The 22,914-nt window shown below is 35.4% G+C and overlaps 7 protein-coding genes and 1 non-coding gene across 8 annotated transcripts; 4 read left to right on the top strand and 4 right to left on the bottom strand.

Annotated features, from left to right (window-relative positions):
- Positions 1 to 1,774: 1,774 nt before the first annotated feature.
- On the top strand, positions 1,775 to 2,307 carry PHYBLDRAFT_7189 (hypothetical protein; the record flags this gene model as incomplete). The annotated part of the gene is made up of 2 exons (XM_018442554.1): positions 1,775 to 2,011; positions 2,071 to 2,307. Coding segments are annotated over 2 exons (474 nt in total), but the record flags the coding sequence as incomplete, so codon positions are not given.
- Positions 2,308 to 2,707: 400 nt separating this feature from the next.
- PHYBLDRAFT_100632 (hypothetical protein) lies at positions 2,708 to 3,655 on the top strand (the record flags this gene model as incomplete). The annotated part of the gene is made up of 2 exons (XM_018427598.1): positions 2,708 to 3,240; positions 3,325 to 3,655. Coding segments are annotated over 2 exons (864 nt in total), but the record flags the coding sequence as incomplete, so codon positions are not given.
- A 2,359-nt stretch (positions 3,656 to 6,014) lies between these two features.
- PHYBLDRAFT_139884 (hypothetical protein) lies at positions 6,015 to 6,232 on the bottom strand (the record flags this gene model as incomplete). Its single annotated transcript, XM_018430298.1, has 2 exons — positions 6,015 to 6,056; positions 6,119 to 6,232. 2 exons carry the CDS (start codon positions 6,230 to 6,232, stop codon positions 6,015 to 6,017), a joined length of 156 nt encoding a protein of 51 aa, XP_018297912.1.
- PHYBLDRAFT_t32 lies at positions 6,019 to 6,090 on the bottom strand. The gene has a single exon. It is a non-coding gene; the product is annotated as a tRNA-Pro (tRNA).
- A 1,240-nt stretch (positions 6,233 to 7,472) lies between the features above and the next one.
- PHYBLDRAFT_139883 (hypothetical protein) lies at positions 7,473 to 8,108 on the top strand (the record flags this gene model as incomplete). Its single annotated transcript, XM_018430297.1, has 2 exons — positions 7,473 to 7,758; positions 7,861 to 8,108. The coding sequence occupies 2 exons, from the start codon at positions 7,473 to 7,475 to the stop codon at positions 8,106 to 8,108; spliced, it is 534 nt and encodes a 177-aa protein (XP_018297911.1).
- A 2,155-nt stretch (positions 8,109 to 10,263) lies between these two features.
- PHYBLDRAFT_184960 (hypothetical protein) lies at positions 10,264 to 14,419 on the top strand (the record flags this gene model as incomplete). The annotated part of the gene is made up of 4 exons (XM_018439009.1): positions 10,264 to 10,855; positions 10,934 to 11,544; positions 13,555 to 13,750; positions 14,403 to 14,419. The coding sequence occupies exons 2-4, from the start codon at positions 10,954 to 10,956 to the stop codon at positions 14,417 to 14,419; spliced, it is 804 nt and encodes a 267-aa protein (XP_018297910.1). The 5' UTR covers positions 10,264 to 10,855; positions 10,934 to 10,953.
- Positions 14,420 to 15,819: 1,400 nt separating this feature from the next.
- On the bottom strand, positions 15,820 to 17,233 carry PHYBLDRAFT_162923 (hypothetical protein; the record flags this gene model as incomplete). The annotated part of the gene is made up of 6 exons (XM_018434707.1): positions 15,820 to 16,002; positions 16,071 to 16,128; positions 16,172 to 16,269; positions 16,414 to 16,468; positions 16,741 to 16,778; positions 17,114 to 17,233. 6 exons carry the CDS (start codon positions 17,231 to 17,233, stop codon positions 15,820 to 15,822), a joined length of 552 nt encoding a protein of 183 aa, XP_018297909.1.
- A 2,371-nt stretch (positions 17,234 to 19,604) lies between these two features.
- PHYBLDRAFT_184959 (hypothetical protein) lies at positions 19,605 to 22,425 on the bottom strand (the record flags this gene model as incomplete). Its single annotated transcript, XM_018439008.1, has 8 exons — positions 19,605 to 20,347; positions 20,407 to 20,473; positions 20,553 to 20,642; positions 20,695 to 20,993; positions 21,104 to 21,194; positions 21,271 to 21,507; positions 21,590 to 21,781; positions 21,889 to 22,425. The coding sequence occupies 8 exons, from the start codon at positions 22,423 to 22,425 to the stop codon at positions 19,800 to 19,802; spliced, it is 2,061 nt and encodes a 686-aa protein (XP_018297908.1). The 3' UTR covers positions 19,605 to 19,799.
- Positions 22,426 to 22,914: the final 489 nt, after the last annotated feature.

Genomic DNA, 22,914 nt, shown 5'->3' with positions numbered 1-22,914 from the left:
ATGATTTGTTTTTGCGAGTAGACAAAAAAAAACAGTAAAGAAATTGTTTATAAATTAATTATCAACTGACTGAAACTTTGTCCATTCTTTTTATAAAAATAGCTGTAGCTGTAGCTGTGAATGGTGGAATGATTGCCTTAAGTATAAAAGCTTTGTTTTACTTAGACGTCTTGACTATATTATGAAGATAATTAGATTGAAAAAAAAGTAAGGGGGATAGTATTTGAATAAGCTCTTGAAATATTTCCCGGCATTGTCTTTTGTATACTAACTGGTGTCAATACCTTTTGGTAAAAAGAACTTTTGAAGACGATTCGGATATTTTATGTTACACAAATTTATTCGAGGATGTTACTAAAGCTTAAGGTTGCGGCATTGTCTCAGTTCTATAGTTAGCGAGAAGGGTTGTTTGTTACTGTACTGCCTTGATCATCCAAATAATTTCGGCTTGTATATTAATAAATTAAGAATATACATATTGAGAGGTGTAGTTTCACTGGGGTGTTGGGCTGGGGCACTTATTTAAACTTCTTTATATCGGAATTGCAGTAAGGACAGGCACTTTCTTGTAAAATTAACCCTTCACCCCTCCTTTTTTTAACTCTTTATTTGAATTTATTAAAGATATAATAACAAGAACAGATTGGGATCTAAAAAGCATGGTATATTGGTTTAGAAAAAGAGATTGTTTTTAAAGACAAAAAAAATAGTCGAACCTTCACTTAGATTCATAGAGGTACCTCGATATTTCCTATTCAAAATGATAAACGAACGACCTTGAGAATAAAGTCAAATAAGATTGACTATTTACTTGGTATTTCTTTAATAAAAAAACATGGCGGTAAATGACAATTTTGTACACTCTGATCAATTAAAAAAACTGTTATTATTATTATTTCCAAAATGTCAATTAATAGGTTTGGTTGCTCCAAAACAAAACAAAGCAAATAAAAACTAATTACATTGGATTGAAGGCCTATGTTTTATGGAAATCAGCTATGAAGCTTACAATACATTAATGTAAATTAATATATTAAGAAGGTTAATTGTTTTATCAAAATTAAAAAAAAAAAACCAAAAAAAACTTTTCAAATATTTCTATCGAAAAACAGTGCATAGAAATTATTACTACTATTATTATTGTTTGGCTGTACTAAATCTCATTAATGAAATAGCTTTAATAGACAAAGAATAGTTACTTTTATACATCAGTAAAAGAAAAGTCAACTAGAGGGTAAAATCTGGAAGTCTCCCCTCTTCATTATGAATACATAAAGAATCATAATATTTTGGTGTATCTATATATTTTATACTCAAATACTCAGTAACTTTCAAACATCTTATTTTTCACAAAAGAAAAATATATCTTTAACTCGCACTAATGATAGTAAGTACATAAATCACATGACATATGCGCCCATTTATCGTGCGGGTAATGAAATCCAAGGGCTTTTCATTCTTCAAGAACGTAAAGCAAGATGGTAAGGGCAAATAGAATCAGAATGGTTTACACAGTAAAACGGATACTAAACCAACAAGGATACAGTCGAACGAAAGCAGAGATAATCTCCTTGCCCATGATAGTTTCATCTCTGCAGACAACCTAGAAGCCGCTAACTTCAACAATAACTTAAATGGAAATGGAAACCCAAACGTTAACGCAAACAACAATGTGATCCGGGACTACTTTGAACAATCAAGGTAAGGAATCATTGTGGCATTGATCTGTTCTTGAATTAATTGTTGATAAAAAAAATGAAATACTCTGATTTATAGTCACCCCATTGCAGCTTTTTTCTTTATCGCGTTTCGACTAGGCGCACTCCTAATGTATTTGTTGGGATCGATTTTCACAGACAACTTTACGCTCGTCTTTGTTGTGACAATCCTTTTACTTGCCTTTGATTTTTGGACTGTAAAAAACGTTTCTGGACGTTTACTTGTTGGTCTCCGCTGGTGGAATGAGATTCAGGAAGATGGTTCTAATCGATGGGTTTTCGAAAGTGCTCATGTAAGTTATTGTTTCATCTTGAGATTACTTGGTTAAACTTATCTCTTGGCATAATATAGCCTAATCGAAAGGCTAACTCCGGAGACTCGCGTCTTTTCTGGTCCGTTCTATATGCAACCCCCGTTCTTTGGGTGCTTCTGGCTTTGACAGCGTTGATTACTGTCAAGGCATCTTGGTTGGTTATTGTGGCAGTGGCACTTATTCTGAATGTGGCCAATGTGTATGGTTATACTCAATGTGACAAGGATGCTAAAAGAAAGTGGGCAACTGGAATGGCTGCTCAGTCTGCATTTGGATCGCTTGGTAGTGGTGCCTCTGGCTTTATTGGGAAAGCCGTGACATCTGGTTTGGGGAACTTCTTTGGATCCCGGTAACTGAGGTCTGTCAAATTATATCACATAAATAAAAAGAAAAAGAAGTTCTGCAATAAACAGGAGTATATTTACATCTTTCGTCAGGAGAAATGTATTTGCATTCTTATTCCTCAGGGGAGTTGGTAATTGAATATTTATGTTTACAAAATCTTCTATATGATTATTTTCAACTCTTATCTTTATCCTTATTCCTATTACTCCTATTCCTATTCCTATTCCTACTCTTCTCTTTTTATACTTCTTCTAGTATTTGTTACCTTATTTTTCTGTCTAGGCATAAAATAAGCCAGCTATGAAATATTTTAATGTTATACCAGCGCTTTTAACTTTAGTACTCTCTATTCTCTCTCTTGTAAAATGTCAGAATGTATGCAATGGCTACTCTGGCTTGTGCGACCGCTCATATACCAACATAACATACCTTGTAACCCACGATTCATATGCAGTAGGAAGAAATATAGCAGCTACCCAAAACTTCCCTATTATTGACCAACTTAACCAAGGTGTAAGAGGTCTAAAGTTTTCAGCAGTTGCTCCGATTCTGGATCGAGCTGCTGTACATCTGTGCCATACGTCTTGCAGTATTCTTGATGCTGGACCTGCTTCGGGTGTTTTAGATACAATAGCTGAATGGTTGGATGAACACCCTCGGGAGGTTATAACTATCATGTGGAATAATCTATATAATATGAAAGCGGGTCGACTGGCGAATGTATATAGTGCTTCGAAAATAATGCCTTACATCTATACACACGATTCATCAAAACCTTGGCCGACATTGAACGAAATGATTGATTCAGGGAAGCGCGTTGTTAACTTTGTGGATTCTCAGGCCGATGAAAAAAACATTCCTTGGTGAGCAAAAAGAAACTTTAACAAAAAGAACGATTAGCTGAGCAATGGAGATGTATGCTCACACCTTTACATGCATATTTATAGGCTTATGGATCAGTTTCAATTGGTATTCGAGACTCCGTACGAAAATACAGATCAGAACTCTTTCAAGTGTACTATCGATCGACCTTCCACTCTAAAATCACCTGATGGGCATATGTATGTAATGAATCACTTCTTATACGGGACCCTCAAGCTAGGCAACATAGAGGCTCAGGTTCCCCAACGAGACAGTGCCACAGTGACTAACAGTAAATCGCTTCGTGAGCAAATCGCTGAATGCACTCGTACCTTTGGGAAAAAACCTAACTTTATTGAAGTTGACTTTTATGATGACGGAGATGCCATGGAAATTGTATCAGAGCTAAATGAAGTACCATGGGTAAAATTAGCTGGTGTAATCGAAACACCTATCAGTACACCGCCTGTAGCTACAAAAGCACAGTTTCCGTGGATTCCCACTCATATTGTTATAAACAACTCTGCGCTAAAAGAAGGGATTCAAACCTTAAAAATATTATATTTATCATTAGTAATAGCTGCATTTAATTTTTGAAGCATATAAACTTTTTTTTAATATTTTTTTTCCCATTTATATCTAACTTTAATCTGCCTATACTCCTACGAGATTTTCTATTTACAATTTTCTTCTCATAATTGCTATAATATTGGAATTCAGTGCCTTGTTCAAACTCTTTTTTTGGAGGACTTTTCTTGCAAAAGTACCTAAAAAGATTTAATTAAAGCGACTTATTTTTCATTGGATAATTAGACTTAATAATAAAATTCATCTTTTATTTTCTCTCTTATTTGCTATACTCTTGTGTTTGTTATATCTTAAGAAAAGAAGAAGAGAAACAAAGTGCAGATGAGAAGTAAGGTGAGACTTTGTTTTATTAAAGAAAAGAGAATAAGAGTATTCCTTATTGCTATTCATATTATGCGTTTATGTAGACATTGCAGTTTGGGTGATGATAAAAGTATATAATGTAATGTCTGTTTTCTCTATTATTGATAAGATATACTAAGTTATTAGACATGCTTTGATTATGATAATAAGTGCTGTAGAATGGAATGTGAGATCTTGCTACTGCTATTATATATATATATTTATAGTGTGAACCAAGATATATAATTTGATAGTGATTACTTATCTAATAAATTTCTTTATTGAGTATATGTGCACTCTATTTTTGATTAGTAATTATGTTGAATATAACAGTGTTATTAAAGCTTGACGAACTTGGCTATGTTTACAGTGAATTGAAAGATAGACTTGAACAGGTACAACAAAATAACATTCTGTCATAGTTGACATTGGTGATCAAAATTGGAAGTTATAAGCAATCAGTAACAGCTGACTTTTCAGAATAAAAGATCTTGACTTTGCTGATTGGTCTTCTGTATATGCTTTAGATGTTTTAAATGGTGAATATACTTGTAGAAGATATTACTGGACAATTAGCATCTAAGACATATTATTGTAGCTATTCTTTTAGCCAGAAATCAAGTATCATTTTGTATAAATAGTTAAGAAATATAATTAATAAAAAGTATCTTTATTCTTATCTAAAAACTATTCTTAAAACTTGACAATCCACAGTGATATTGATTCTGCGACTTTGTTACAAGTGCCCGAAAAGAAATGTCAAGTCTCGACTGGATGTATCTTTCTATTATTTTAACTTGTATAAGTTTTAATAATAGATCACCACCAACTAGGACGTTGTGAATAAATAGGAACATATAGGAATATAGAGAATTGAATGCTTTTTATTGATATAAATCTTGGAGTATTTATACAGATTTCTTAAAAGTGAAACTATCTAATCTAATTATTTTACCCAAGACATATTGGTTTTACATTTATGGAAGGCGATATAATATGTCTTGGTTAACAAAAAGGGGAACCAATCAGTATAACATTGACGGCATATGTTAAAAGGAATAACCAATTGGATACCTGACTTAAGGATTTCTATCTACGATGTCAACTCTGACAGAAATACCAGATCGAGACTTGACAGTTGTTGTGACTGAGAGTCACAGATGCACTACTTGCAGTAGTAAAGGACTACTGCAAGAAGGTACATACGAGTGCATAAAATACTCTCTCTCTTCATCATTCTGTCTGCATCAATATCCGTAGTCTTTTCATATAAAATAGCTTCATATTCTCGTCAATAAACATCATCTTTCACAAGCTCAACTCTTCTTCCTCTTACTTCTTCTACTCCGTTTCCTAAAACGGATATTATCACATCTTAAAGACCGCTGTTCATTATGTCGGACATTATTTTGATGAATCCGAGAAATCGGGATAATTGACCGCAGCAGTTCTGTGTGTCAAAGATACCTCATAGATAACGAACCGCAGTAATGTCTTGTAAAGATTAACCACAGTAACATCTTCTGAGCATCAACCGCAGTAAAAGGACTTCTCTTGTAATTAAATAGAGTATAATAGTTTACTGCGGATAATGCGCAGTATTAGTTTAGAAAACTATATAAGACAATTCAATTCCTATCAATAAAAAGTACCTTTTATCCTCTCTTCGATTTTACATATACTCTCCTATCCCCAGTGGGTTTGACCTTTTGACTTTGCTATAGTAAAAGGAAGACCATCCCAGATCAGGAACGACAATTACACAGTTTGACTTTGTTATAGTAAAAGGAAGACCAACCCAGATCGGGCACGACAAAAAACAAAAAATTATCCCACAGGGACAAGTTCAAGGGCTTCTCCGGGAATCGAACCCGGGACCTCTCGCACCCTAAGCGAGAATTATACCACTAAACCAAGAAGCCATGAATACATGCAAGTAGAAACACATACAATAGAGAGTTCAAAATAGCATGGAAATGGAGCTGTAAGGAGGATGAGACTGTGGCGACGTTCTCCCATCACCTTGTCAGCACCTGAAGGATCTCTACAAGCTGGCAATAACATGATCGACTATCTTGAGAACGTTTTTGGTGGATCTGCGGAAATACGGACTGCTCCAACGGTTTTGCCATTTAAACCTGGCACATAAGAGGAAAAGAAAGTACCATGGGACGTAGAACAAGTCAGAGAAGCTATTCGAAATCTGCCAAATCAAAAAGCACCAGGTATTGATCACATTAGGGCAAAAATGCTCAAACCTCTTGTTAGAACTCTTGGCCTCTTGCTCCATAAGCTGTTCATTCTGTGTTGGAAATGGTCGTGGACGCCTATTACATAGAGAACTGCACAGGTGGTATATATTTACAAGAACAAAGGAGCTGTTATGTATGAGATAAAAATAAGATATAAAATAAAGCAAGTGCAGACGAGAGTACAGTGAGACTTTGTTTTATTAGAAGAAGTGAAAGAATCAGAAAAGAGATGCTGTTCTATTGCTATTAGTATTGTGCATTTATATAGACATTGTATTTAGCTTGGTGATGATATGATGATATCATATAATGTCTGTTTCTCTACTGTTGTGGTGGTTGAAGTTGAAGAAGTTTTTAAGAGGAAGAATTCAAGATTTGAAATTAGGAACGAAGATTCGTGAGAACTTGTGTAGGTTTTGTTTATTGAGAAAGATTTTGTATCAAAGTTTGACCAGGTTCCTACACTGAACTACTACTGCTATTTATATTGTTTTGGATTGGGAAAATTATATGACTGGGGTCAGGTAATCGATCCTATCTGAGCCTTAATCAGAGCAACGTGATCTTGGGATAATTAATGTATGATTAATTATATAAATGTGTGTAGTCCCAATGAAGTATTAACATCGAAAGTAAATGTGTTTATGAGTTATAATTATGCTTATAATAATCCACTGATGTATCCCATATTATGGTGATATCATCATATGAAATATAATCACTATCATGCATGCTAAACCTGTGTGTTAAATAATAAAGTAATCGGTAGACACCTTTGACTGGAATAGCTGAGGCCTTATATTATGTCCTTCAGACTTATTCTCAATTACAGCAGTAGTCAATACTCATTTACAACATCTACCATTATCTTCTATGATTTAGTTCTTATGTTTTTAGTGTTATTGACTAGAGTCTTAGTATTTGTCTTAGTATGTTCTTTATGTAATTTCCTTATATAAGGGAAGGTATATCTTTTAGTATCATTACTAGTTGTCGGTAACTCAATGTACATATTTATTGAGTATCTGTACTTTTAATTTAAATCTACAATTATGTTAGATACAACAGGAGCGCACGTAGATCTCAGCAGTTATAGGCCTATCAGTCTGACTTTGGTGTTTAGGAAGCTGTTAGAGCGATATCTGGCTGTGAAACTCCTTCAGACCATGCCAGAGTTGGACATAGCTCAGGGAGGATTTCGTGCAAGTTGTGAAACCCTAGACCAGGCGCTTTGTTTACATGAACTGATAAGAATGTATTTTGTCCCTGACCCAAAGCAAGAGCAAGTGCTTATCCCCTCAGTTGTTGTCTTCCTGGATATTAAAGCTGCATATGACAGTGTTAATTGTCTGGTCATATAGAAAATGTTAAGGCCCTTTGTGTCTGAACCCTTGCTAATGCTGCTTCAAAACTTATTTAATGACATTGTTGTTACTGTAGTATTGAAAAATGTGGTATCCCGTGATATCTCCCCAAGGCATGATGTGTTGCAAGGGAGTATTCTTTCACCCTTTCTTTATTCATTGTTTATTGATACTCTCTCTCATTTTCTGCAAGGAGTCTCCACTTGCCCCCAACTTGTGCGCATCCCCTCCCCAGATTGTAAAAGGTCATTGCCTATGTCTTCTTTGCAACCTGACACATTTGATACCTGTGGTGATCCAGACACTCGGATGTTGGATTTGTGATATACACACCACAATTGAGTGAAGAACAGACCCCACAACCAAACACTGGTTCCTTCTTGCTAATGAACCTGGCAAGTTAACAATCTCCGGAACTGTTACACACCAGGCACACGTACACTACACACTCATACAGTGTAAACCAACCATTACACAACAGGGATTTGAATTACAGGGATTTGAATAGTAGCAGATATAAACAATATTATTTGGTCTTTTTAATAAATAACACTCTCACAGTATCTACTCTTCCCATTATTGAGATACTAACTCATAAACAATCCCGAATACCTCAGGATTTATCACATATAAGAACATATTCATATTGGGATAGTGTAGTAGCTATCATCTTATCAGTATTATTGTGAATGAGTATTGATTACTGCTGAATCTGAGAGTAAGACTGAAGGATAAAATAATATCCTCAGCTATTCCAGTCAAATGGATCTCCCTTTATGATATTATCTAATACACAGATCATCATACACATACTTGATTATTTATTATTATCACCATGACATAAGATATACAAATACATATACATTATATATATGGCATCATTATATTTCATCTACATATTTCTTTTATTATACAAATACTTAATTGAGAGACTATAACTACAACTATTTAATATTATGAAATATTACCCAAGTATCTGGGTCGAAATACTAAAATATTACCAATAGCATAAATGCTCTTCTTTACCAAAACTCTTAGACTGATCTGACTGGAGAAGTATCATATCAATTTGTTGTGAATGAGTATTGATTACTGCTGAATCTGAGAGTAAGACTGAAGGATAAAATAATATCCTCAGCTATTCCAGTCAAACGGATCTCCCTTTATGATATTATCTAATACACAGATCATCATACACATAATTGATTATTTATTATTATCACCATGACATGGGATATACAAATACATATACATTATATATATGGCATCATTATATTTCATCTACATATTTCTTTTATTATACAAATACTTAATTGAGAGACTACAACTACAACTATCTAATATTATGAAACATTACCCGAGTATCTGGGTCGGAATACTAAAATATTACCAATAGCATAAATGCTCTTCTTTACCAAAACTCTTGGACTGATCTGACTGGAGAAGTATCATATCAATTGGTCTTTCCGGATCTTTCCAGAAGAACAATACTCCTGGAAGATGACTCATCGTGATAAAGATTACTTAAGCACACACTGAATTACAAATTAGAAAAACATATAAATATCAGTAGATAGTTCCGTGTAGAAAGACAATCGAATTTTATCATTCTTTACTTTTCTTTTGAAATAAACAACCTACACAAGTTCTCACGAATTCTTTCGTCTATATTATATTTTGCTTTATTTTCTCCCCACAACATTTTTTTTCGTGAACTACAATGAACTCTCCTGCTGACTTGTTTCCCGCTGGTTTGACCCCTGTTCCTGAGGAGGCTACCTTGTCCCCCATGTCTGCGGATGAATTATTCTCTGACTTGAGTGAGCCCGTCCTCTTTCCGGATGCTGCCCCTGGTTTTGGTTCCGTTTCTGGTTCTGGTTCCCCTCCCGTTGGTAGAGAAGTAGCAACTGCTTCCTCCTGTGTGGCCGTTCTCAAGGCTGAATTGGGCAACCACATCGAGGCCTTCAGCGCTGCTCATGTAGCAAACAATGAGCAAGCAGCTGATGATGCACTCCGCAGGATCGAGCGCACAAGATTGGCAATCACTAGCCTTGAAAAGTGCAGCGAGATGCTTGCCTCTCCTGGTACAAACACAGAGAGAGCTGGCCGTGAAGGAGGGTTGACTCTCAACAGAAGAGATCTTCCCAAATTCCAATTGGCCTCCAGTATTATTAAGCCCTTCCCAAATGAAGAGGTTTTTGAATCAGTTGGACATTTCCTACGTACCTTCAAGAATGTGATCGAGTCTTCTTCCTTGGACATCGAGAGAGTTTGGAAGAAATTCCTCCCACTTTGCCTGCCTCACACTGATGACGGATGGGTAGAGATGGATCTTAAGAAGTGTATTGATTGGAAGGCGGCGAAATCATGCTTCAACAAAAGACATGGTTCCAGCTTGGTGTCTCGACGATTCACAGACCAGGTCTTTACAATGATGATGAAGAACACTGAGTCCATCGGTGATTACTCGAAGAAGTTCCTCCGTGCGGTTTACAATGCTGGTTTACCCAAAGACGATGCTCGCATCGCTGATCGCTTCCTTGCCTCGCTGACCTTATCAGTGCAAACACTGGTAAGAGTTACCATGGCCCGCTCTGGTCCCAATGGGGAGTCCAAGCGTGATTGGACTGTAGAGCAGATCACGCAGATCGGCAGAGACATCCTTGGGGATGACAACAGGCTCTATGCTGAGGCGACCCGATTGATTCCTGGTTCCCGTGGGCAACCTGAGAAGAATAACGAGGAACATCCCAGAAAGAAGCTTCACCATTCCAACAAGATAACCAAGCATGAGAAGACATTTTTCTGCTCGCACCATGGAAAAAACCCGACCCATGAGTCCAGCAAGTGTTTTACCTTGATCAACCGCAAGAACAAAGCCAGTAGTTCCAACAGTCGCAATCCTTGCAGACGTTGTGGTGAAAACTACTACCATGGTCATGTCTGCAAAAGCAAGAACAATGAGCCAATTCTCATGGTATCCCAGTCTCCCGCAAAGGATAAGTCTGAGCAGACGCTCAAGACGATCCAGGACAGGATAGATGAAGACATGGAGGAAATATCATTTGAATGTAAGTACCTACTTGACAGAATTGAGAGAAGAATTAAAGCTAATGATGCGTTTAATCTTGTAACTCCAATCATAATAGAGAACCAGAAGTTAATCGGGATGATCGATACAGGCAGTTCCCGCACGTTTATAAATTTGAAATGTTTAAATAACAATTTACAAATAACAAAAATAAATTCTTCAATTGGTTCCTTTAATTTTCTGTCTAAGAATAGTAGTACAAAGAGATTAGGAAAAACTGATCCTTTAAATTTTAAATATATAAATGGCATCACCTTTAAGCATGCACCAGAGGTGTTAGAGTTTAATACGGGTTTTAATTTTGATATCCTCCTTGGAAGAGATATTTTGGCAAAGATGAATATTGGATTAATTAATGTTGCATATGATATTGAAGGAGAATATGTCCATTCAGATAATGCAAAAGACTATGCCGCCATTTATGAAAATCTAAATATTGATAAAGAGAAAAAGTTTGAACCTGATAATTCGCCAGCTGGCACAGCACAGCAACGAGCAGAATTTATGAGCTCTATTAAAGCATCACTGGAGGAAAATAAGAATATTCCCGTTGAGTCATATTGTCCTTTATCAGAATCTATTATTCGTTTACCTACTAAGGAAGGTGCGACGGCTTACAGACGGCAGTATCCTATACCGCACGCTCTAAGACCAACACTTGACAAGCAAGTAAAAGAATGGCTTGAGACAGGAACTATTGTCAAGTCCAAGACCAACACTTCCTTCAACAGTCCAATGTTGCTTGTTCCAAAGAGAAACAAAGCTGGTGAGATTGTCAGTCATAGAGTGTGTTTAGATGTGCGATTGTTAAATCAGATCCTACCTCCCACATTCAATTATCCAATTCCAAAAATTCAAACAATATTTCAAAACTTAAGTGGAAAGAAATTCTTTACCACACTCGACTTATCCAATGCGTATCATCGTTTCAAAGTTGCACCTGAGGATGTACACAAACTGACATTCACTCACTTAGATGGGCAACAGTATAGCTTTATTAAAGGCTGTTTTGGCTTGAAGATGCTTACTTCACAATTTCAACATGTCATGGCTACTTTATTTGATAAGATTGACTGTGTACAGAATTTTGTTGATGATTGTATTGTTGCCAGTGAAACATTTGAACAGCATGTCAAAGACGTAAAATTAGTTATTGAAAAATTGTCATCCGCGAAGTTGATTCTGAACTCGGAAAAGTGTGTCTGGTTTCAACATTCAGTGAGATTGCTTGGTTTTGTCGTCAATGAGACAGGCACCAAGGTTGATAAGCGAAAGTTGACAAATGTTGACAAATGGCCTATTCCTACAACTGCGAAACAGATTCAGCAATTCATGGGTTTGATCAATTACTTCAGAGATTATATTCCTATGATTTCGAAGGTAGCTGAGCCTATTTCACGTTTGAGTCATGCCAAGAATGTGTCTGGTCAATGGACAGATGAGCAGACGAAAAGCTTTAAAGCACTAAAAGACATATTGCACCAAGATTTAATTCTTCATTACGCAGATATGTCACGTGAAATGTATGTGGCCACAGATGCATCCCTTTATGGAGCAGCTTGCTTATTGTTTCAGCGAGATGAACAAGGGCGTGATAAATATATCAGCTTTGTATCAACTTCCTTAAGCCCATCGCAGCGACGATGGAGCACAACTAAAAGAGAATTATATGCAGTCGTTTTGGCGCTTGAAAAATTCTGTCCATTTCTGTGGGGCCGACAGTTCACAATTTTTACTGATCATCGAGCACTCATTTATCTCCACACTCAAAAAATCGCTAATCCGATGATGATTGGCTGGATTGAGACACTCCTTGACTTTGATTTTAAAGTGGTCCATATTCCTGGTTTGTTGAATAAACTACCTGATTTGCTAAGCCGCTTGTATCCTCCAGAGGATAGTGACAAGCTGGTGGAGGATGATGGATTGAGAAAAATCAGAACAAATGACTTACAAGCTAAAAACAGAGTTATTGTTCAAAAGAAAAAATATAGTAAAGACAGAGTGCTAAATGTACTTGCAACGCAACTCGTCGAAAATGCTTCAGAGTCGTCCGACTATATGTCACCTCCTGAAGAAAAGCGTAATGGCTTACTAAAAGAAGCACATTCGTTTGGTCACTTTGGAAGTCAAGCTATAGTGAATGATCTTCATTCACAAGGCTTACACTGGACTAATATATATGAAGAGGCTAAAGAGATTATTCGTTCTTGCCCTGAATGTCAGAAGCACAATATTAGCAAGAAAGGCTATCACCCATTGACTAATGTTGTAGCATTCCGACCATTTGATCATATTGCAATTGACTTATGCGGTGAATTCCCTGTATCAGAGGATGGACACACGTACATGTTAGTTCTGGTTGATGTATGCTCCAAGTACATTATCTTGAGACCACTGCCAAACAAGAACTCAACAACAATAGCTAAAGCATTGATAAAGATTTTTGGAGATTATGGTTTTCCCAAAGTAATGCAAAGTGACAATGGTCTGGAATTTAGAAACTCTTTAATGTCAAGCCTATCTAAAGAGCTTGGGATTGATCGAAGATATTCGACAGCATATCACCCACAAGGAAATGGTATTGCCGAAGCCAGTGTAAAAATTGCAGAGAATACTGTACGTAAAATGATGAGAGCGAACAGCAATGACTGATGTCACTATCTACCGATTGTTCAGCTGTGTATCAATAGACATATTCCTCAAAAAACACTAAGTGCGCCGTTTTCATTAATGTATGCTCGCAGAGTCAATGTGCCTGATGAGTATGGTGACAAAGATAAATACTCTCTTCCAAAAGCCACAGTTACAATTGATGAGCTAGAGAAGCAGATTGATCATATGAAAAATATTATATTCCCTGCCATTAACGAACGTGTGTTAAGGATTAATGAGGAATTAAAAAAGAAATATGATCACAAAAATATCCTAATCGACATCCCCAAAGGAACACACGTTATGGTCAGATTACCACATCGATCAAATAAATTGGCACCTATTTATGAAGGTCCATATACAGTGGTTCGAAAGAATAAAGGAGGATCGTATGAGTTAAAGGATGAGCAAGGTGAATTGTTACACCAAAATTATACACCCTCAGAACTCAAGATGGTCACCATCGATGAATCAACAATTGAGAATGAGCTCTACAAAGTTGAAGACATTCGAGATCATCGTGGTACTGCTGGTCAACGAGAATATTTGGTCAAATGGGCTGGCTATGGCGAACGCGCTAATACATGGCAAAAGGCTGAAGACTTTACCGATTCCACAATTGTACAAAAATATTGGAAGAAAGTTAGAGAGTTGGAACGTTTAGAGAATGAGAGAGCTGAAGACTTGATTAACAAAAGTGCATCCTCAAAAAAGAAAATAGTTCACACTTCAAGACTAAATGGTAAAAGTAACAATAACGATGAGCACAAGAAAAGAACACTTCCTACCACTTTGAGTAGAGAAGAAAGATTACACAAAAGAAGAGCAACAAAAAATTAAAATAACAAAAAATGAACACGTAATCCACAAAGCTGAGTTTACAGTGTAGATCTCCATAAAGTACAAAAATTATGTGCATGATTGACTATAATAAAATAAGCAATTGGCCAGACAATGAAATAGTAAATGAAATGTTTTATTGCCGAATCAACAAAAGGTATTGTTGAATCTGGTGGAGGATAATGTTGTGAATGAGTATTGATTACTGCTGAATCTGAGAGTAAGACTGAAGGATAAAATAATATCCTCAGCTATTCCAGTCAAACGGATCTCCCTTTATGATATTATCTAATACACAGATCATCATACACATAATTGATTATTTATTATTATCACCATGACATGGGATATACAAATACATATACATTATATATATGGCATCATTATATTTCATCTACATATTTCTTTTATTATACAAATACTTAATTGAGAGACTACAACTACAACTATCTAATATTATGAAACATTACCCGAGTATCTGGGTCGGAATACTAAAATATTACCAATAGCATAAATGCTCTTCTTTACCAAAACTCTTGGACTGATCTGACTGGAGAAGTATCATATCAATTGGTCTTTCCGGATCTTTCCAGAAGAACAATACTCCTGGAAGATGACTCATCGTGATAAAGATTACTTAAGCACACACTGAATTACAAATTAGAAAAACATATAAATATCAGTAGATAGTTCCGTGTAGAAAGACAATCGAATTTTATCATTCTTTACTTTTCTTTTGAAATAAACAACCTACACAAGTTCTCACGAATTCTTTCGTCTATATTATATTTTGCTTTATTTTCTCCCCACAACACAATTGGTCTTTCCGAATCTTTCCAGAAGAGCAATACTCCTGGAAGATGACTCATCGTGATAAAGATTACTTAAGCACACACTGAATTACAAATTAGAAAAACATATAAATATCAGTAGATAGTTCCGTGTAGAAAGAGGGAATTTTTTTATCATTCTTTACTTTTCTTTTGAAATAAACAACCCACACAAGTTCTCACGAATTCTTTTGTCTATATTATATTTTGCTTTATTTTCTCCCCACAACAAGTATAAAATATATATAAACAATTAAGTAATCAGCCCAATAATTATTACAGTTAGTGTTGTAAATGAGTATTGACTACTGCTGTAATTGAGAATAAGTCTGAAGGAAATAATATAAGGCCTCAGCTATTCCAGTCAAAGGTGTCTACCAATTACTTTATTATTTAACACACAGGTTTAGTATGCATGATAGTGATTATACTTCATATGATGATATCACCATAATATGGGATACATCAGTAGATTATTATAAGCATAATTATAACTCATAAACACATTTACTTTCGATGTTAATACTTCATTGGGACTACACACATTTATATAATTAATCATACACTAATTATCCCAAGATCACATTGCTCTGATTAAGGCTCAGATAGGATTGATTACCTAATCCCAGTCATATAATTTTCCCGATCCAAAATAATATAAATAGCAGTAGTAGTTCAGTGTAGGAGCCTGATCAAACTTTGATACAAAATCCTTTCTCAATAAACAAAACCTACACAAGTTCTCACGAATCTTCATTCCTAATCTCAAATCTTCAATTCTTCCTCTTAAAAACTTCTTCAACTTCAACCACCACAACAGTTAGTACTGTAGATAATATCTTAAAGATTGTTAAGATAATTATATCATACTGCCAGGTAAACTGTGTCAGATCGATATGGAGCTAATTTAGTAGGAAGTCCTAAAGCTCTAGTGTAAAAGAGAAAAGAATAGCTAAGAGCTAAAGAAGTACAATTTATGACTTGATGTCATAATTGTAACACCGACACTAGTTAAGCAGTAAATACACTCTAATAACCAAATATAGTAAAGGAAGAAAGCCTTAAGAAACTAAGACGTAATGACAAGAGCAGATTGTGTTTTCTTATAAAAAGGGACACTTTTTATTTATGAATAAAGACAACTTATATACAGTCTCAAAGTATTTCTATACGTCTCTATTATCAAATATTTTATTTTTCTATTGTTTCGTACCTGAAATACCACAGTAATGACAAGAGCAGATTGTGTTTTCTTATAAAAAGGGACGCTTTTTATTTATGAATAAAGAAGAACTTATATACAGTCTCAAAGTATTTCTATACATCTCTATTCTCAAATTTATTATTTTCTATTGTTTCGTACCTGAAATACCACATGTCTGGATTACCACAAGTCCAAAAAAAAAATTAAATACGATGGCTCCGCATGTTTCTTCTTGATTATGAGGCTGCCACACTACTTTCTGCCCTACCAAGGCTACTTTTAAAAATATAGTTTAGTCAGTGTATTAAGCTTTAAATTTGAGCAATCTATACATACCTCAACTCTTTTTCTTGAACTTCTCTCCTCAACTTTACCTGCGAATTTTTTTAATAAAGAAAAGTATTAATGAAATATCTTGCACGACACTAAACTTAATATGTACGATTTGCCATTTCTCTATTTGGCATTCAGTCTTCATCACTTCTTGAAGGAGAAGAGCAGCAGCCCATTGACCCCTGTATTTATATAGAGCGAACTGGTAATTCAAGAAGATTAACTCCCCGAGTCTCAAAGAGTATTGCAGCTTTTGTTAACTACTCAATCTTCCCCAGTTTGTCTCTACAATGCCGTCTTCACGCATGATATGTCGGTATTGCCTTGTATACATATGGAACTGCAGTCAAATAAGCTTCTGCTCTTCTAAGAATACATTGATATCCGTCTCCTGTTTCTTTTTCCACAGATGGTTGATCAGTACATTAATCCTTGCAGTTGCACTCGGTGTCTTATTTGTTCTTGTTAGGATAAAGCCAACATGAGCCTCTGTCATTGTAGCAGGAATATGCCTTACTCCTCTCACAAGCAATAAAAAATAACTTTTTGTTTTGTCAATAAGTCAAATATACTGTTATTTTAGTAGGTTAAACTAGGTAAAAATAAAAAAGAGAGCACGTCGTGTAAATTAGATGTATAAAGTAGCTATAGAGATTCATCATTATCTTAAAAAATAACTTCAAGATGATGTTCATTTACAATGAAAGGGAAAAATAAATGCAAAGTAAAAATTTGAACAAAATAAAATATAAAAAAATCAATTTAAATCCCGCACTTCCGGTAAATTAGTGGAAAAGATAGTTGGTCTGCCACATTGATTAGTGGTATTGTCAATATACAACAATCTTGACAGAGACGAAAAAAAATTTACGATTTTAAATAAAAATAAATAAATCAAGATATTATACTCTCTATATGATATACATGTAAAAAAAAAGACGTTTGTATTATGTTATTTCGCACTTAAATACAACTTTATCTTTTTCACCTTTCTTTAATATTTTTACCAAAATCTAAAATCAAATCGATTGGTTAATTAAGATAAATTAGTGGCATATCCACTACCATTAGTGGCAGCCACATCAATTTCATTCATAGTGAATATTCAAACTGGAGTACAATCTCTCAAGAGTATAGAAACTAGATGTGTATCAGACATGTCTGTCTACTTAGAAAAAATGCTAGACTTTACCAGATGATACAAAAACTAAACATCTATTGCAAAAGTCAGATAATTATGAAAAAAATGTAAAAAGCAACAGTGGATTGTAATTCTATGTCTGGTAAATACTATAGAATAAAATATCAACTATTAATAAAGTCTGTAGTAAATAAAATGATATCTAGCCAGTATAACTTATATATAATAAATCATTTTTTTTAAATTAATTTCTATTTAAACAGTCAATAAAATACTTCTTTATAAGAATATTTATAGAAAAATATGTTTTTAATTCAATTAAAATTATTAATAATCCAAGCTCTATATAAATTAAAACTAATTAAGTTAATATTACTTGTTGAGATATTCAGGATTATTTATGGGTTAGTATCTCAATATATAGAAAATTAGATACCGTGAGAGTATCATTTATTAAAGAGACAAAATAATATTGTTTATATCTGTTTCTATTAAAGTCTCTGTAATTCAGATCTCTGTTGTGTAATAGTTGATTTACACTGTATGAGTATGTAGTGTACATGTGCCTGGTATGTAACAGTTTTGGAAATTATTAACTTGCTAGATTTATTAGCAAGAAGGAACCAGTGTTTGGTTGTGGAGTCTGTTGTTCACTCAATTGTGGTGTGTATACCACACTTGTAAAGTGACCAATGGTTTTAGATATAAGATTAAGCTGAAAATTATAATATCCAATAAAAGATAATTATAAATCAAAGCTTTCATATATAGATATCAATGAAAAGTCAAATATAAGTTACAAAAATGTGTGTTGGTAAATAGAGAACCCGTTGTCGAGTGAAAATTCTAAATTTTCACTCACTTTTGCTTTACGCGGCGATTGAAATTCCAATGAAAAGATGTAAAATTTTACTGAGGGAGGCCATTTAGTGATGAAATGGTGAAAAATTGGGAGTTTTCTAGTTTTTCACTCCATTTCATCACCAAGTTTTTATTAAGAGTTGAGTTTATTTTTCCACCTTCTAACATAAATCTAATATAGTCAAGAGTCTTCTCTATCTATCTACTTAAGAGAATAAGTCTTGGAAAGCCAAGTTTATTAAGATGTATCTCTCTTATGTTTGTCACAGTACTTATGTTTTCATCAACTGTGGTTGAGTTTTTCTTTTTTTTTGACTGGGTTTCACTAATAATTCTTTTTTAGCAGTCTTTGAAAATATCACATCCCAACGGGTTCTCTAATGAATAAAACCTCACATCTGTTAACGAGCGGAGTTATACGGTAATCCATAACAGGCAGGAGGTGAAAAAATGGGTAGGCGAAAAACACCCACCTGGGCGACATCCTGAGAAATCCCCCAGTGAACCCCCGGAAGACCCTTTTTTTTTCCCGTAGTGATATTAGGGCATCCACAGTGGTTTGTGTAATTAAAATATTTAAGTCAAACTAAAAATATACATTTATATAAAATAATTTAGAGCATCCCTAGCAGTTTATCTAAATCTGAAGTCGCATATTCTTATTGCTCACATGTTTTAGTAAGGCGCCAAATTTAGATTTCTGCTAAATAATTGTCTAAAAAAATGGTTAAAACATTTATTTAGACAAACTACTATGGATGAAAAATCTAAATCTTCTATTTAAATTTACATGTTCAGCGAGTTTACATAAATCGCTGTGAATGGTCTAAGGTATTGCACACAACGTAACGCTTCAATAAAAACACATGGCTAAGAGATTTCTTTTTAATTCATGAAGTTATTTACAATATTTTTGCCTTTTAGTTTCTAGAGAGAGAGAGATAGAGAGAGAGATAGAGAGAGAGTAGTTGGAATTACAGAAATAAGCTATTAGGTTTAGTAAGAAAAATTGTTACTTTCGTTAAAGCTCAAACATGGAACGTGTTTGTTGCTTTGTCAGTTAAAATCGTGAGTATGGCTCATCTAGTGATAGGAGCATCCACTGCTTCCACCCTGCAAGCCATTCTATAAACCAAAAGCGTGATGCCAATGGAGGAATTCCTCCAGGGTAATAGCCCGTGTGATGATTTGAAGAAGCAACGTTGCACAGAGACCCCGCAGCATGCACCACACCGTACAATGCTAGAGTATATACTGCAAAGTGTACGGTACTGGTTACAAATATACGTCCCCCGCTATGAGCTTGATTTCGACTAAAAATATCTGTGTGCGCCATAACACTTGTTATGATATTTCTTAACGTAACTGTTTGGTGGTCAATCTCATCTGTCAATTTGCATGCCTTGTCTTCCAGTTTGGCATTATAAGTGGCACACTGAGGGCAAGGGTCACGCGTCTCATGATGCTGTTGCGAATGCGGTATTACAGGATTGTCTTTCTGAATGGCTTTGTCAATAGATACTCCAGGAATCTCACGCGCTTCCAGTACTGCCAGCTTCTGTTTCAAGTCATGGTTTTCACGTTCAGTCTTTACAAATTCGGTCCGAACTGGGCACGGGTTGATATGAGGAACACAAAGAGATAATTAACCATTACTTCTATTTTACCTGCGTCAAGTTCCATTTTGCACTTATTCCGCTCTTGTTCCACTGTCGCAAGCCATTCTGTATCCATCTGTACATAAACAAAAAAAAAACAGAGTTAATAAGGCTTGGTTGTTGCTCTAATTCACAGTCCCTTTGATCCTACGCACAATTTCATCTAGAGCCGCTGAGGTTTCATGGTCATTGTCATGACTGCTGTCGTTGAAGTGTGATTCTCCACCCATTTCTGATTTGAGTGTCTACGGTAAAGCTTATGAGCATAGATAAAGACAACACAGCTAATTATCTTACTCTTACATGTGTCGGACTACATGTATTACGTCCATTGTTTCTAGCTTCGTCCAAGTCAAATTTGAGCCGATCAATGATTTCTTTAAGCATCTGATTTGCAGACTGGACTTCATCATATTTATTTTGAAGCAAGCCTTCTTCTTCGAGCGAGTTTTCTAGCCTGTTTTGTATTTCTAAAAGTTCTTCACGTTCTTGTATACGTGCCCTTATTTCTTCCTGTCCATTCTTCCACTTGGTTTCTAGGCGCATAAGCTGCTCTTGTATTTCAACAAGCTCATTCTTTGTCTTTGCCAATTCAGCTAAGGAAAAACGATGTATTGTTAATACGAGGTTTCAAATAAGTTGTAGATATCTTTGTTTTAGAGTGGTTTGTTTACACAGATGTACATATATATATAACTCTACTCACAGCATTTTTCATCAAGCTGGGACTTTGTTTGTTGTACTAGTTGCTTTTGGCTACTTTGGGTGGTCAAATAATGAGAATTTTTGTTCTCAAGCTAAAAGAGGCCACACATTTGTTATCAATTCATCCAAAAATGGGCATACTTAATAAAATAAAATAAAAACACTTACAGTTGCAATTTGATCCAAGTGGTATTGTTCAAGTTTCTTACTTTCCAAGATGCTTGCCTTGTATATCGCCATTTCTTGCCGGACATTATCAAAGTCACTTTGAAGTTGTGTAATTCTGTCATCGCAATCTCTCGTTACTTCTTCTAATTCTCTCACTTTTTCTTGAAGGCGTCGTTTAAGATCTTTGTTTTCTCGCTCGCAGTCAGCCAGATATAATCGCGACATGCGATTTTCGTTCTAATTGCACACACATACAAACCATTCCGTTTAATTTTATCCATTTCAATTATATTCAATTTTTCCTTTTTTTTACTCTTACTTCTGGACCATTAATCATTGAGGGTGTGAGATCTCTTTGCATTGTACGTGTTAAGTTAGTGTGAGGATACTGTCGAGCAGCGGAATCTAATCCCCAATCATCTTGATCAAGACGTATATAGGATGGTTCACCGCGGTGGATTGCAGCTGGAGAAGAATAGTTAGGGTACACAGCCATATCTTTTGGCAAACTCTATTGAAGTCAAAGCAAAATTATTATTATTATAATATATATATATATATTAGTTTTGATACAAGTTAGTAAAGCTATTATCACTTGGGTTTATTTGGATTGTACACACTACTTGCATTAAAAGACCCTGGAGAAACAGAGGGGTGGCTTTCGCTTCCATTGTCGTCGTCGTCGTCGCTCAATTCATCCAGGTGTCTATCAGCATCATAGTCTGTACGTCTGTGGTTGAGTGAAGTCATGCGAAGTCGTCTTGGACCATTCTTAAGGAGATTAGACGATCGTTGCCTAGATGCAAAAGGAGTAGCGCTTGTAGAAGAAACAGGGAGAGGTGGAGGTGAATGTCTGTCGGCAGAGGGATCAGCAGAGCGAGTGTCAATAGCGTCGTTGTGGCGTCTATTGATGACCCGCAAGAGATTTCCAAGATCTTTAGGTTCCATCTCGAGTTCAGGGTTGGCATTGCAAAATGGTTGAATAGCTATTTTTTGCTCGTCTGTAAGAACAACGAGATTGTTCTCTTTCTCTTGAGTGGTGATGAAGTGCATCCATTCAGCAAGAGTGGCTGTTCCATGAAAATCGTTGCCATGGTTAGACCAAAGTGCGTTAATCTTATCCATAATCTGTTGGTCTTCTACGTCTGAATCCATTGGTGCAGATGTCTAGAAAAGCCACAATGCAATTCAAGCAAAATAAAAAAAGGTCGATTTGATTAATATCCGATGAAGCTAGACATTGCATGTGTGAACGAGTGAGATAAAGACGAACTGTAAAGCTGGGGTCATGGCTCTGAAAACTGCGACTGCGATTATCTCTGAGCATCTCGCGAGTGGGAGGAAAGAATGTAGTAGAGAGGTTTGGGGCCCAGGAGATGAAAAAAGAGGGGGAGGGGTGTTTCTGGGGCTCTTTGTGTAGTTAGTGGACAGAAGGAAAGGAGCCGTAAAGAGCACATTGTGACTTTGTAGATATCCCAAATGGAGAAGGCGTTTGCAACACAACATAGCGCACAGTCCTGGCGGTGTCATGCTTGACCATTTAATTTATATCAACAATTCTTCAAAAGAATGCTTTAATGTACCTTCATTATTTCAAAAGTCACTCTTGTTATACCAATTTTTCTTTTACAAAGATGAGTGATA

This window comes from Phycomyces blakesleeanus, assembly GCF_001638985.1.
Source record: "Phycomyces blakesleeanus NRRL 1555(-) unplaced genomic scaffold PHYBLscaffold_2, whole genome shotgun sequence".
NCBI classification, from domain to species: domain Eukaryota; kingdom Fungi; phylum Mucoromycota; class Mucoromycetes; order Mucorales; family Phycomycetaceae; genus Phycomyces; species Phycomyces blakesleeanus.
The sequence above is the reverse complement of the archived record's forward strand: the minus strand, read 5'-3'. Positions and strand labels throughout refer to the sequence as shown.